This window comes from Hydra viridissima, unplaced genomic scaffold, assembly GCF_058129835.1.
Source record: "Hydra viridissima isolate aposymbiotic clone 2 unplaced genomic scaffold, HvirCarnegie_v1 scaffold_5, whole genome shotgun sequence".
Classification (NCBI taxonomy): Eukaryota; Metazoa; Cnidaria; class Hydrozoa; order Anthoathecata; family Hydridae; genus Hydra; species Hydra viridissima.
The window spans coordinates 6,718,267-6,731,718 of record NW_028324304.1 but is presented as its reverse complement, the minus strand read 5'-3'; the positions used below and the strand labels follow the sequence as shown (position 1 = coordinate 6,731,718).

General features: G+C 27.8%; 1 protein-coding gene and 1 pseudogene across 1 annotated transcript; both read left to right on the top strand.

Annotated features, from left to right (window-relative positions):
- Positions 1–6,140: 6,140 nt before the first annotated feature.
- On the top strand, positions 6,141–7,834 carry LOC149888278 (uncharacterized; annotated as a pseudogene).
- A 3,141-nt stretch (positions 7,835–10,975) lies between these two features.
- LOC149888277 (uncharacterized) lies at positions 10,976–13,061 on the top strand. The gene is given in 9 exon segments (XM_090089261.1): positions 10,976–11,174; positions 11,273–11,341; positions 11,434–11,511; positions 11,691–11,796; positions 11,902–12,067; positions 12,126–12,293; positions 12,526–12,596; positions 12,757–12,869; positions 12,958–13,061. Coding segments are annotated over 9 exon segments (1,074 nt in total).
- The last annotated feature ends 391 nt before the right edge of the window (positions 13,062–13,452 follow it).

Sequence of the window (13,452 nt, the reverse complement as noted above, 5' to 3'; positions counted from 1 at the left end):
CGCGCGTATAGAATTTTTTCTTTCTTGACAAAACTTTGATTTGACTTTTAAAAAAATTTACGTATTCCTCAAAAAAAATTTTTACACAATTGAATTTTTGTAATATTTAGGAATATATTCCATTTTTTAAAACTTGACTCTAGTTGCCACAATTAAAAATTTTGCTGTTTTTTTGCAGTGATGTTCTGTTTCAAATGTGAAGATTTATTTAATGTATGGCTGGAAAAGAAAGATATAAATGAGAAAAGTCAAATGTTTTTGAGCACGTCATTAGCAATAATATTCAAAAGAAAATATGTCGTTTGTGCAATTCTTTTGAACGAAAATGGTCAGCTTGTCAAAGAACAATATGCCTATTAAAAGTAAAAACTCAGATTGGTTGAAAAGAGAAATTACATTTACTGATGATGCAATTCCATCAACATCTTTAAGTCAATCAATTCCATCAACATTTTCTGGACGACCAAGGTTATCATATACCGAAAAATCGGATCGGGCCAAGAGATTGGAAGCATCAGAGTTGTGTCGGGATATTTACACGAAACAACTCTTATATTACAAGCAGCAGGTATGGCTGCACGTCAGCAAAAGAAACGTGATTTAGCATTGTTTCTAAAATAATTGAACACAAGTCCATCTCGGCCAATTAAAATTAAAAAAACTATATTTTCACCAAAAAAAAGGAACTGTACGTTATACAGCCGAAGAAGCATTAGAGTTAATTTTGGATTCTAATTTAAGTAAACAACAGTATCAAAACATTAAACAAGGAGTTATCAAAAATTGTAAAATAAATCCAGATTACAAAGAGATTTGGAAATGTAAATCAGCATGTAGACCAGATTATATATCAATTTCCGATATCATTGCACAAGTACCTTTAAAGAATTTGTTAGAGCATACAGTGAAACGTTTTGTACAATTACAAGAAGAAGTGATTTTTCAGCCAATGGAATCCAATAATACTTCAATTATTCCTCCAAGTAATAAATTTATTTAAAAAATAAATTAAATTAAATATCCATAAAACTTCTTTCTGAATTAATAATCTACAGAAGTGTGTTTTGAAATTTTTTTTATTCCATTTAATAATGAAATTATTCGGTTTTTTGTTGTTCCTGAAGATTTCATAAAAATGAAGTTGGCTGGTTTGCGGATTAAGCCATCGATTTGGAATTTGTCCTAGAAAAATTCTGGATCGCTTTATTAAAATTTGTTTGGAGAACTGAAGTAGTTCAATGTTTTGATACCATATTTGACCCAAAGCATAATGTTAGATTTACTTTAAGTTTTTTGTAGGTAAATCAGCTACAATTAGTTGGTAGAACATCTTCAAAAGATAGAATACACAAAATTATGCTGAGTTAATTAACTGATAGCTCTTATCTCATTCATAATTACTTTTTACAAAAAATATTAGTTTAATAATTTTAGAAAAAGTTATTTCATAATGAATTCAATTTAAATATTTGAAAAAATTATTATTTATTTATAATCATTTCACAGTTCCATTATCTTTTAAAAATTTAGAATATTTTCAAACAATTTTATGGCCTCCACGAACATGAAAGACAAAGGTGGAAAAACATGCTTTAAGAACACTAATTTATATAGCCTTGTTAAAGGTATATCTTTATAAATTATGTAAAACTTTTCCATTCATTATATTATTTCAAATCTTCCTTTTTTGATTTTTACTTTATATTTTCTTTTTTTTTTACAGCTTCTTCTATTAAATTCAATGGAGCGACAGAAACCTTGATTAATGGAATATTGTCTGACTTCACGGTTTGAAAATTTTGACTTTTTTGCCGACTAAATATCCCAAAACTGCCCTTTTGAGGGTTGATTCTGTATATGTTGGGAACTCCAAAACAATAAATTTTAAAATCCTGGATTAAAATCCAAGGGAGATATTTAGCTTTGCTCTTTTTTATGTTTTTGGATAATTTACAATTATTTGTTAGCAAAAATAGATTATTTTTTTACCATACTCTAATGATTGCGACACAACCAATTCCCTTTGTACAGTCATTTAGAATATTCTCTTTAAATAATCATTAGTAATTGCTACACAAGTAATTCCCTCCGGACCAAAATTTGTCACACTCTCTTAAGACAATCATAATTGATTGCAAAACTATTTCCTTGGAGACAAATTCAGCACAAAGAATTTGCACATAAATGAATAAAAATGATGAAGCACTAAACTTATGATAGTCATGATACGAGAAACTATAAGCAGTTTAAGAGTATATAATTAATTTTAATATATTGAATATAAACGTAAATAAAAGTTACAAGTATCAACATGACTTTCTTTATATTACGCTAAAAAATATTACACTTACAAACTAAATAAAAATAATAATGCATAGGTATTGAAATCATTGTTATTTTTAGCTATTTTTAGAAAAAATAGAAATGCCTACATTTTTCAAAGACCATGATGATTGCAGAAGGACAGTGTGTGTTATTTGTATGAAAAAAAGTGACAGAGAAATTTCAAAACATTTCATTTCTGAGATTCATCGCTTGATTTCATCTGATGTGATTTTTCAGGATGAAAGAGTGCAACTTAGAATATGTGTTACATGCCGTTGCAACCTGAAAAAATTGGGTGATGGAGCTAATGTCTTAAAGGCAATTCAACTCTACAGTTTTAATTCCGTTGTAGTGAAGCCATTAACAAGACTTACAAAATGTTGTGATTGCATTATTTGTCAAATTGCGAAGGTGAAAGGCAAAGAAAAGCATCCATTTGAAAACGGTCTTGCATCAAAATCTTTGCAAGAAGAAAGAAAGTCAGTTGAAAAATGATGCACAAAATGCTTGTCTATCATTGCTCGTGGAATTTCTCACAATTGCACTGATACAACTCGCCGTGCAAACTTATATCAATTTGCATTGGAAGATTCTGTGGGCGCAGAACAAGTTGCTTCATCTGTCATTGCATCGAAAGAAGCATCTCCGGGCGGAACAACTCGTCTTGGTTAAGCTCATGGCAAACCTCTTCTGATAAAAAAAAAGGTTTGTTATTTTATTATTCTGAACATTCTGAGCAATACAATTTATATGTGAAGTAACTGATTTAGTTTTCTTTCTTAAGGAACATCTGCAGCTCGTTCACTCTTTCAAGGCCTTTTGACAACAAAAAATATGGTTGATATTCAGCAGAGTACTGGGCTTTCAAACAATAAAATCAGAAAGCTCGGATCTTTTCTAAACCAAATTAGTCCAGTTCGCCTTCTTGAGCCGAATTTTCTACGTTTGGAACATTTGGAAAAATCAGAGAGCAACATCAAAAGTTTATTTTATCAGATGCTGATCTAAAGAAATAAAAAGAATTCGAGAATGCTGTTCATCCACCAATACTTCGATTCCCAGATGAAAAGCTAATCTTAGAAGCTATTCCTCCAATGGAACTTCATTTACTTCTTGGCGTTGTTAACCATCTTATTAAGCACTTGGTTCAAGTTTTGCCAAAAACAAAAGAATGGTTGACTTCTGCCATGTTCTATATTTGTTTCTCCAAGTTGTTAATTCTCGTTTTGGATGCTCACTCTCTCCAGACTTTGAGAAAAAGATTCAAGAGTTTAAGAGCAATTATCTAAAGTTGACTGTTTCTGTCACACCAACAGTTCATGCTGTCTTTTACCATGTTCCACAATTTCTAAAGCACCATAAAACTGGTCTTGGAATTTAGAGTGAGCAAGCAACAGAGGCACTCCATTCAAATTTCAAGCCTCATTAGCAAAGATTCAAAAAGATTATGTCTCATCCAGATTATTCCAAACAGCTGTTGAATTGTGTTGTTGATTACAATTGCAAAAAAATTCTAAGAAGCACAAAAGGGCACAGCGAAGATATTTGTGATAATTAAATTTAGAAATCTTGTGAATAATAATTTTATTGTGTATTTTTTTATTGTTATCCATTTATTATTTTACAGCAATATAATAAAATAGATATTAAAATTATTTGAGCTAATTTAGGCTTTACAATTCCAAAACAAAGTATTTCATTAAGTGAGAAAATTCGGTAATTTCCAAGCTAAATATCTCCCTTGGATTTTAATCCAGGATTTTAAAATTTATTGTTTTGGAGTCCTCAATATATTTAGAATCAACCCTAAAAAGGGCATTTTTGGGATATTTAGTCGGCAAAAAAGTCAAAAGTTTCAAACCGTGACTTCCTAAAATACGCTCCATTTCGAAAAGGTGGCGGTATAGAAAAGAAATTTGTGTAGATTTTATTCAAGTATATGTAAATATATGTAATATATAAATATATATATCATAAACAAATGTTATCTTTTTCTCTACTATTATGTCTAACTAAACTTAACTAAAAATAGTCTAACTATTGACAATCAGTATATTTATACGCGTAATATACATGGATAGTCCAATAAACACAATTAATTGAGTCAATTGAAGGTTGATTTAACGTTAGGATCTAACGTTGATTTAACGTTTATAAATCAACGTTGAAAAAACTGTCATTCTAAACCAGTGGTTCTCTACCGGTGGTCCATGGACCCCTGGGGGTCCATGTAAACTTTTAAAAAGGGCAGAGGGTAAACGTAAATTCAAAATAAATTTGAGTTATTGAATTTTAATTTTGAAATTTTTCTCTGTTTTAAAGAAACAAATAAATCTTAAATTCAAAATGTAATTCATGCTAGACAACATATGTTGCACAAAATCTGTGTAAGCCAATTCGACGTCAACCGTCTATGACTTGCGAACCACAATGAAGCAATAAATACTTTATATTATTCTTACATCTTTAAATTTTAAGTGCTATGTAAAATTATCTTATCTTATGGTAAAAATATTTTTCCTAACTAATTGGTTTGAAAGAAAGTAATTTCTTTAACTATTTTCTTTGAATAGTCGAGAATATACTAATCTCAACTGAATTATACAAATCTTGAGTTAATATATTACATTATTTTATATTATTTTTTAAATTCTTTAGATGTCTAAAAGTAAAAAAAAGGTCATTTCAGATGAATATATGAAATATGGTCTTACCTACATGCTAAAAGAAACCATTTGCTACGCACAGTGTATTACTTGTTATAAAGTACTAGGAAATGACTCTATGAAACCCTCAAAGCTTGCTATTCACTTGAATAAGTGCCATCCTGATCTTCGAACAAAAGATTCTGAATTTTTCATAAGAAAATTTGAATCACTGAAGAGATGTAAGTTGGATAAAACTGGGATTATTCACAAAACTCAACAGAATATAGTAGAAGCATCTTATAAGGTTTAATATATAATAGCACAGAAGAAAAAAGCACACATTGACTGAAGAAGTTATACTTCCATGTACAAAAGAAATTGTTAGATTATTATTTGGAGAAGAAGCTGTAAAGAAGATAGATAATATATCTTTATTATATAATACAGTCAAATTAAGGCTAACTTACATTTTATCAAATATTAAAGAAAATGTTATTAATGAAATTAAATAATCACCATATTTTTCTATTCAGTTGGATAAGTCCACAGATGTAAGTTCAATGGCACAATTAATTTTATTTTGTAGGTATATTCACAATAATAAATTCAAAGAAGAATTTTTGTTCTCTTCTTTTCTTGAAACAACATTTGGAATGTGGATTAGAAACGAAGGGAAAGTTTTTATATCAAATGAAAAATGGACTGGTAGAATATTTTGAATTTGACAATTTTGAAATAACAACTGCTTATCTTGTGGACATTGTGGGTCATTTTAAAAAGTTAAATTTGCAACTTCAAGGCAAAAATGCTAATGTCATTACATACTTGGATAAACTGAAGGCATTCATTGAAAAGCTCAAACTGTATAAGACTAGAATAAATAATGGAAATTTGATGTTTCAAAATTTAAATAGCGTAATTGGAAATAACATGCTTCCCGAAGTTATAAAGATAGAAATACTTTGTCAGCTAGATAACTTGATTAATGAATTTGGTAACTATTTTCCAGATGTGAACCTTTTGAGTAGTGAAGTAATTATATCACCGTTTTCCTGTGATGTGAAAAATGTGAATGAGGAAGCACAAGAAGAATTTATAGAGTTAAAGAATTATTCCACTGCTAAGGATCACTTCAAAATAACACCATTGAATAACTTCTGATTGAAAATGAGGAATTCATATCCATCGTGTTCAACAATTGCACTTAAACCCCTTATTCCTTTTTCAACATCATATTTGTGCGAAGCAGGGTTTTCAGCCATGTTATCTGTAAAAACCGAAAAAAGAAATAGACTTGAAATTGATGCAGTTATTAGATGTGCTCTATCAAAAACTAAACCGAGTTTTCAGATATTAATTGCTGGTAAGCAGTGCCAGAATTAACATTGACCAGTTTTTGTATCATATATTAACTAAGATAAAATATTTTTGGGTCATAGATAGTCTATTCAATTAAAAAATACCTTGAATAAAATATTGTCCTGATGAATAAAAATTACAATTTAAAATGTTTGCCTTGTAATAGTTTTTAAAAGCAAAGGGTTCCATGGAGATTTTATGATATATAATTTGGGGAACGGGTAAGAAAAGGTTGGGAACCACTGTTCTAAACATTATTTCAACGTAAATTCAACGCTCATATAACGTACTTTGCATCGATTGAACGTTGATTTAAGGTTGATAAATCAACGTTGAAAAAAACTTTTGTTCTAATCGTTGCATAAACGTAAATTCAACGTTAGGTTTCAACGTTAATTTAACGTTATTTCAACGCTGTTTGCCGGCTGGGACAGCTTGCAAAGAGGTTCGCTGAAGCTATTGCCCCAAATCAGAATGAAGACTTTATCTCAATTGTTTTAAAAAGTTCTTTGAAAACTTCAGACAATGAGCAGTACCTGATGATCTAAAAAAATTGGTAAAAATTTATGAAGAAAGTGACTCTATGGGTAAACATATTGTTCTGTGTTTAATTGAACATGAAAAATTTATTAAGAAGTTACTTTTGAAAGTTTTTGGGCGCTGGAAATACAAGATAGACCAGGCATGAAAAACGAAGAATGCTAACATAGGTATAACTAATCCTGTCGAAAAAGAAATTACGCGAAATCGACTAGACCAGAAAAAAGCTAAACATTTTCTCGATTTCATATTTAACAACAGCCTTCTTCAAGATATTGCATATGGAGTCACAAAAATTAAATTTGACTCAAATGATGTATATAAAATATCTCGTGCAGCTTTGACAGCTAAAATGAGTCATACAACTGCATTTTATAAGGAAGTTTGCAGAAGTGAAAACTACTCTCCTTTATCGGAAAGCAGTTTGTGGCGAATACTTCATGCTGTTAAACCATCTCAACAAAAATGTTTAGCGAGACTAGATGATATTACTGCTGCAGCTATGAATGGTTTCTCTATGTTGCAAGATTTATCTTTGAAGTACAAGAATAGAGCTGAGCAATTTATTTGAACGCAGCAAGCGATATTACAAAACTAGTTTCCAGTTTAACTGCAGTGCAACCTACCCTACTTCTATATCCCACTGCCCAATATTTGCTTTGAGTGATTTAACCGACAAGCAATTGCAACAGATTTCAATAGCCCCTAATGATTAGATTTGTTATGAGTGTGAAAACTTAAACAAATACTTAATTGAGATAAAAAGATTAGCATCAAATAATTCAGCCCACGAGGATACTGTTTATGATATTGAAGTTGCTGAAAAAGATATCATTGATTACAAAAAACATTTAATGCGTAATTGTCAACAGAAAAAAGCCAAAGTTTTTGGTTTTGAAAGTCTTGATGAAGAAACTCGATTTTTGTTGAAAGACTATTGCCAAAAAGTTCTACCAACTTAATTCAGGGAAGGTCAAAAAGAACATTTTGGAAAAAAGGGTATGTAACTGCATGTAGACATTTACTTCACTAACAAAAACAACCATTTTACAGAAAAAGGTGTATTTTACAGCTCTTTATAGGTGTGAGCAAGGTTTATCGGAAACACTATCAATTGCCCAATCAGTTCTTCCGAAGTTTAAGCATGACCATTCTGGTGTTAACAAACTCTTTACAAAGTTTGACAATGCTTCATTGTACTATGGCAACTTTATAATAGAATCTCTTTTTATGTCGCGCAAAAATAACCAAATACAGCTTCAGCGCTTGTCGTGGCAAGCAAAGCCTATCCACTAAGCGAAACTCCTGTTAATTGACGAAAATTGCATTCTGGGATCTCTTGCCGGAACTTTTCCGCAACTTACAAAATTTGTGTTTTTTATGGATTAACTCTGTTGTTAGATATTTAAATTTTATATATTAAAAATATATATCAAAAAGAAAAAATTGTTATAGATGTAAATCATTGGTTTACGTTTTATTATTCTGCTAAAAGGTCTTCATCAAAAACTTGATTACTCTTAACAAAACTAACTCTATTCTCCTGACCACCATTAAGACAAAAACGGGGAAGGGAGGTCCTTTATTAGTGACAAAATATTTAAGACAATTAAATTTCGAGTAACAAAACGAATTTTAAGTAAATGGTAGCAAATTACCGTTTACTAAAAACTATTGAAACAAAGAGGGCATCTATAAAAATGGTCAGATTATTGCCATATATAGTAATGGTCAAACGGTCAGTTATTTTTAATAAACTTATTTAGTCGTGTGCATTTAACGTTTTAAAGATAATTTTCTTTTTAAAAAAAAAATGTATCAAGGGGATACCAAAAAATGAATAACTGATGCATAATTTGCGTTTGCTTTTTATTTATCTTATTAATTAAAGATCATATAAAAAATATAACATGAATTTAGCCTTACTTTTTCGTCAATTTAAAGCATGATGAAGTGTTATTATTTTGTGTTAGTAACTAAAAACGTATTGTTTTGAACTTAATAGTGTCGAGGAAAATGGTATTGCCTTACACTGATATGACCTATATCAGTTGTAAATTACTCAAATAACGTTAAATAATTCGTAAATTATTTTAGCTCCGCATACTTTTTATTTTGATTTTACAGATGGTTTAATTTTTTCAAATTGAAAGTGTTTTTCTGAAAGGGTATTAGTTAAGGTTTCGCAACTTTAAATTGTGGAAAACAGCCCCTATAAATTAATTAATAGACCGTCCATAACCCGTATTACGGGTTGGTTTTTACTAGTTTATAATTAATAGCTGATGATTGTCACAAGGCACGAAACTATTAAAATGTTGTTTTCTCCATTTAAATAACAGATATACATATTGCTCTATTACTATAATATTGAGCACTCTTTTACTTACAAGAGCTTTGTATTATTTTGATATAACACATAGCCAATGAACATAATCACCAATCTATATATATAAAAAATCCAGTTTTAGGTTATAAATCCTATAAACTAGGATTTATAAACTAAAACTGGATTTTGATGCATATTATTATTATTATTATTATTAATAATAATAATATTATTATTATTATTATTATTATTATTATTATTATTATTATTATTATTATTATTATTATTATTATTATTATTATTATTATTATTATTATTATTATTATTATTTTGATTTGAAAATGTTTAGTAAATAAACTTTATCGTCAGTTAAAAAAGTTTTTTTATTGCTAACACCAATGTGTGATAATAATATAACTCACTTTTTCAAGAATATATATTTAGAAAAAAAATTATACGAAGGCGGAAAGATAATACACTTTACATGAGAAAAGATAGATTGGTGGTTATGTTCATTGGTTATTTATCAATCAAGAGGAAAAGAACGCAAGAAAAAAAGACCTGTTAATTCTTCCGATTTTGAAAGTGATGATAGTGAAGTACGCTAGAAGATACCTCCAAAACAAAACAAACCTAATTTTGATATATCTGCACACTGTTCCATAATTTGGGGGTGAGTTATCAATGAAAACACCCGAAAAAATCCTTTGTAGGGATCAAAGTACATACCCATGGGATATCAGAACAAGTGATTTTAAAATCAATGATTTCCGTCCGTGAGAGAAAATTGCATTTTAAGTTTTTTCCTATACCGGCTAAATTTGAGAGATTACTTTTTTGACAAATTTTTAATTTTGGCAACTATACAAAGATTTTTTCTTTCAAAATATTTATTTTCTGAATAAATTACAAAGGAACAAGCACAGAACAAAACATAAAAAAGATTTTTACTTCAAGAATGACTTCTTAGAATTGATTGCTGATAGAGATGAACTGAGATACATGAAAGAACACAGTGTAGGCCTTTGGAGTGATTGAGATTGGAAGTGCCAGATAGGGATCTTTGAATTTGTCAATATGCTATTGAAAATTGTCATCCAGTTCTGTTCCAAAGCAAGCTGTGACTACCTTTTCAAATTGTTGAAATACTTCAACAAATGGAAGTGCTGCGTCTACAGCTGCTTTTTGAATTTTTTGTTTTAGATTATCAACATTTTTCAAAAGCTTGTGTTTTTTATAGCTACCTTATTGTATCATAAATGATGCATTTAACTAATATTAAACAAAACAAATATATACATATATGTATATATATATATATACATATATGTATATATATATACATATATATATATATATATATATATATATATATATATATATATATATATATATATATATATATATATATATATAATATATATATATATATATATATATATATATATATATATATATATATATATATATATATATATGTATATATATATGTGTATATATTTATATATATACATATATTATATATATATTATATATATATCATATTATATATATATATATATATCATAGTATATATATATTATATATATACATATATTTTATATATATATATATAATATATATTATTATTATATATATATAAATATTATATATATATATATCATAGTATATATATATTATATATATATCAAATATAAAAATGTTATATATATATATATATATATATATATATATATATATATATATATATATATATACACACATTTTAAATATTATGTTGTGGGCACATGTTATCTGGAGAGAGATAGGTCCAAGGATCTTTGAAGATGCTATCCCCAGAAGTTGGGTAAACCGTGAAAAAACTATAATTTATTGGCCTGATGGAATAAAAGATGAGAGGAAAGCAATGGAAGGCAAATTGGAGATAAAAATGTGGAATCAATTTACTATGATCAAGTTTATAACTGAAAGCGGTAATACTTTTTCTATTCAAACACATTTTTCATTTGAAAGGTATATATGAAATGCTTTGTAAATTTAAAAATTTCATCGTTTTTTTGTATCTAATAAGATGATGAGCAATTGTGTAAAGATTATGCATTTTCATTAGAAAGTAAAAGTGAAAATATCTCTATAAATAGTGAGTGACCAAGTGGAAATATTGTTACCATATTTAATAAATTGCTATACTTTAAATACTGTATATAAGTTTGAACAATGATATTTTTGTAGATAACGTATCAAATAAAATTATTGACTTTAATGTTGTACAAAATTTGCCGGTTCCTCCTTCACCACTTAGAGAAAGAGGTTATGTTTAAAATAAGAAATTGTTTAAATTATATTTATGACGTTTATGACGTTTAAATTAAATATATGACGATTGTAAGAGGTTTATCTTGAAAACAATGAATATTTATTGAAATTTTTAATTTTAAATGGTATGTTAGATTAAAAATCTTATTTTATAGGGATTTTGTTTTTTGTAGGCATTTATTCGTCAAGCTTATCATCATGTCAGGTAGATCCACTAACTCAACTTCTTCAATCAATTTCTTCCTGTCAATTAAAACCCTCACTAGATTTGTTTAGAATGTTTTCTATTTTTATTGAAATTGAATGAGAAATATTATAAATTAATGAGTTAATGAACTTAAAAAATGAATAATTGATTATATAATTATATTAAGGGTTGTATAGTCCAAATCAAGGAATTATACATAAAAGTATTAAATCACAGAAATTTGAAAATCTGGAAAATACCTCATCTAAGCGATGTCTACAAACAGATGCTGAATCAGGTGGGAGCATTCACTTAGAAAAGTGTCTCATGTCAACAACTAGTATGTTTTATATTTTATTGAGTGTATTTTATATCTAAATATATTGTTTTCAATTATATTAAGCTATAAGATTTGTTTTAGAATGTAAAAAAAAAAAGGCTTTCATTATTAATTGAGATTTGAGATGGAATAAATACATCATTATAAGTTAATAACAATAATGTGACTCCAAATGAAATAAATATGATAATGGGTGTTGAAACATTAGAAAAAGAAAATGAATCACTAAAGGATATGGATGAAAAGAAGATTTTGTTATTTTACATGATTTTATCATCTATAAATATACTTTTAAATTTTAAATCAACGGCGCACTGATTTAAGTTTGCACACACAAAAATGAGGAGCATTTAGCAACATGCTATTTTTATATAAATGCTTTTAAATCATGTTGCAGATTTTTCTAGAACTAAAATGGAAATTTATTTAGGTTTTCGCTGGATTATGAAGTTTATATTTAATTTTTTTTTTTTAAATTTACTTGCAGTTGGAAAAGCTAAAAGGTATTGGTGGCGATAATTTTGAACAACTTACACGCAACTTAATAACAAAGTATATTTATCACTAATACACTTTTTAAATAATTATACTTTATTCTGGTAACAATTTAAAAACATTTCGATTTTAGTTGTGAATATGATTTAAACATATTTTTTAATAGTTAATTATCTGGTTATATATATAATTTTTTTCATATCATTTTATTTTTGAGATTATTAGATGTTGAGCTACGATCAAAAATGAATTTGAAGGGAAAAGAACGTAAAGGTACTTCAAAAACAAAGGTTTCCTTTGAAAAATTAGAGTACAGTAGTGCAATTTACGGTGAGATCAGTTATAATTATCTGTACTAACGGGTTTATATAATGTATACATGTATCTAATGTATTTAATAATATTATTAAAATTATAGGCGCAGTTATGGCCAAATGGTCAAGTGCTGATCAAAGGTCTATACGAAAAATTGTTGGAAACAAGTTGAAAAATGCCGCTGAGTTAAAGCTTTCGCCAAAATAGAATTAATCAATTTCATTTTATATTCATTATGTAATACATATATATAATTTATTATAAAATATATATAACTTACTGTATGCATTGTTTTAACAGAAATTTTAAATTCAAGCTAAAAATTTATTTGTCGTTTTTTATGGTTTAAATTTGTTAAAAAGATGCAATTTTTATAAACATTGTTAAACCGCTAAATTTAGCGGTTTAAAAGACATCTTTAAAACACGTATTTTTAGATTTGCGTTCTACACTAAAAAGTAACGCATTTTAGACATCTTATGTAAGTTCAGAAAAACGTTTGCAATACTTTTTTTTATTTGGGATAACACACGCATTTTCAAGACGCATTGTTAACGACTTTCCGATGCGTGTTCTCAGATTTGCGTTCTATACTTTA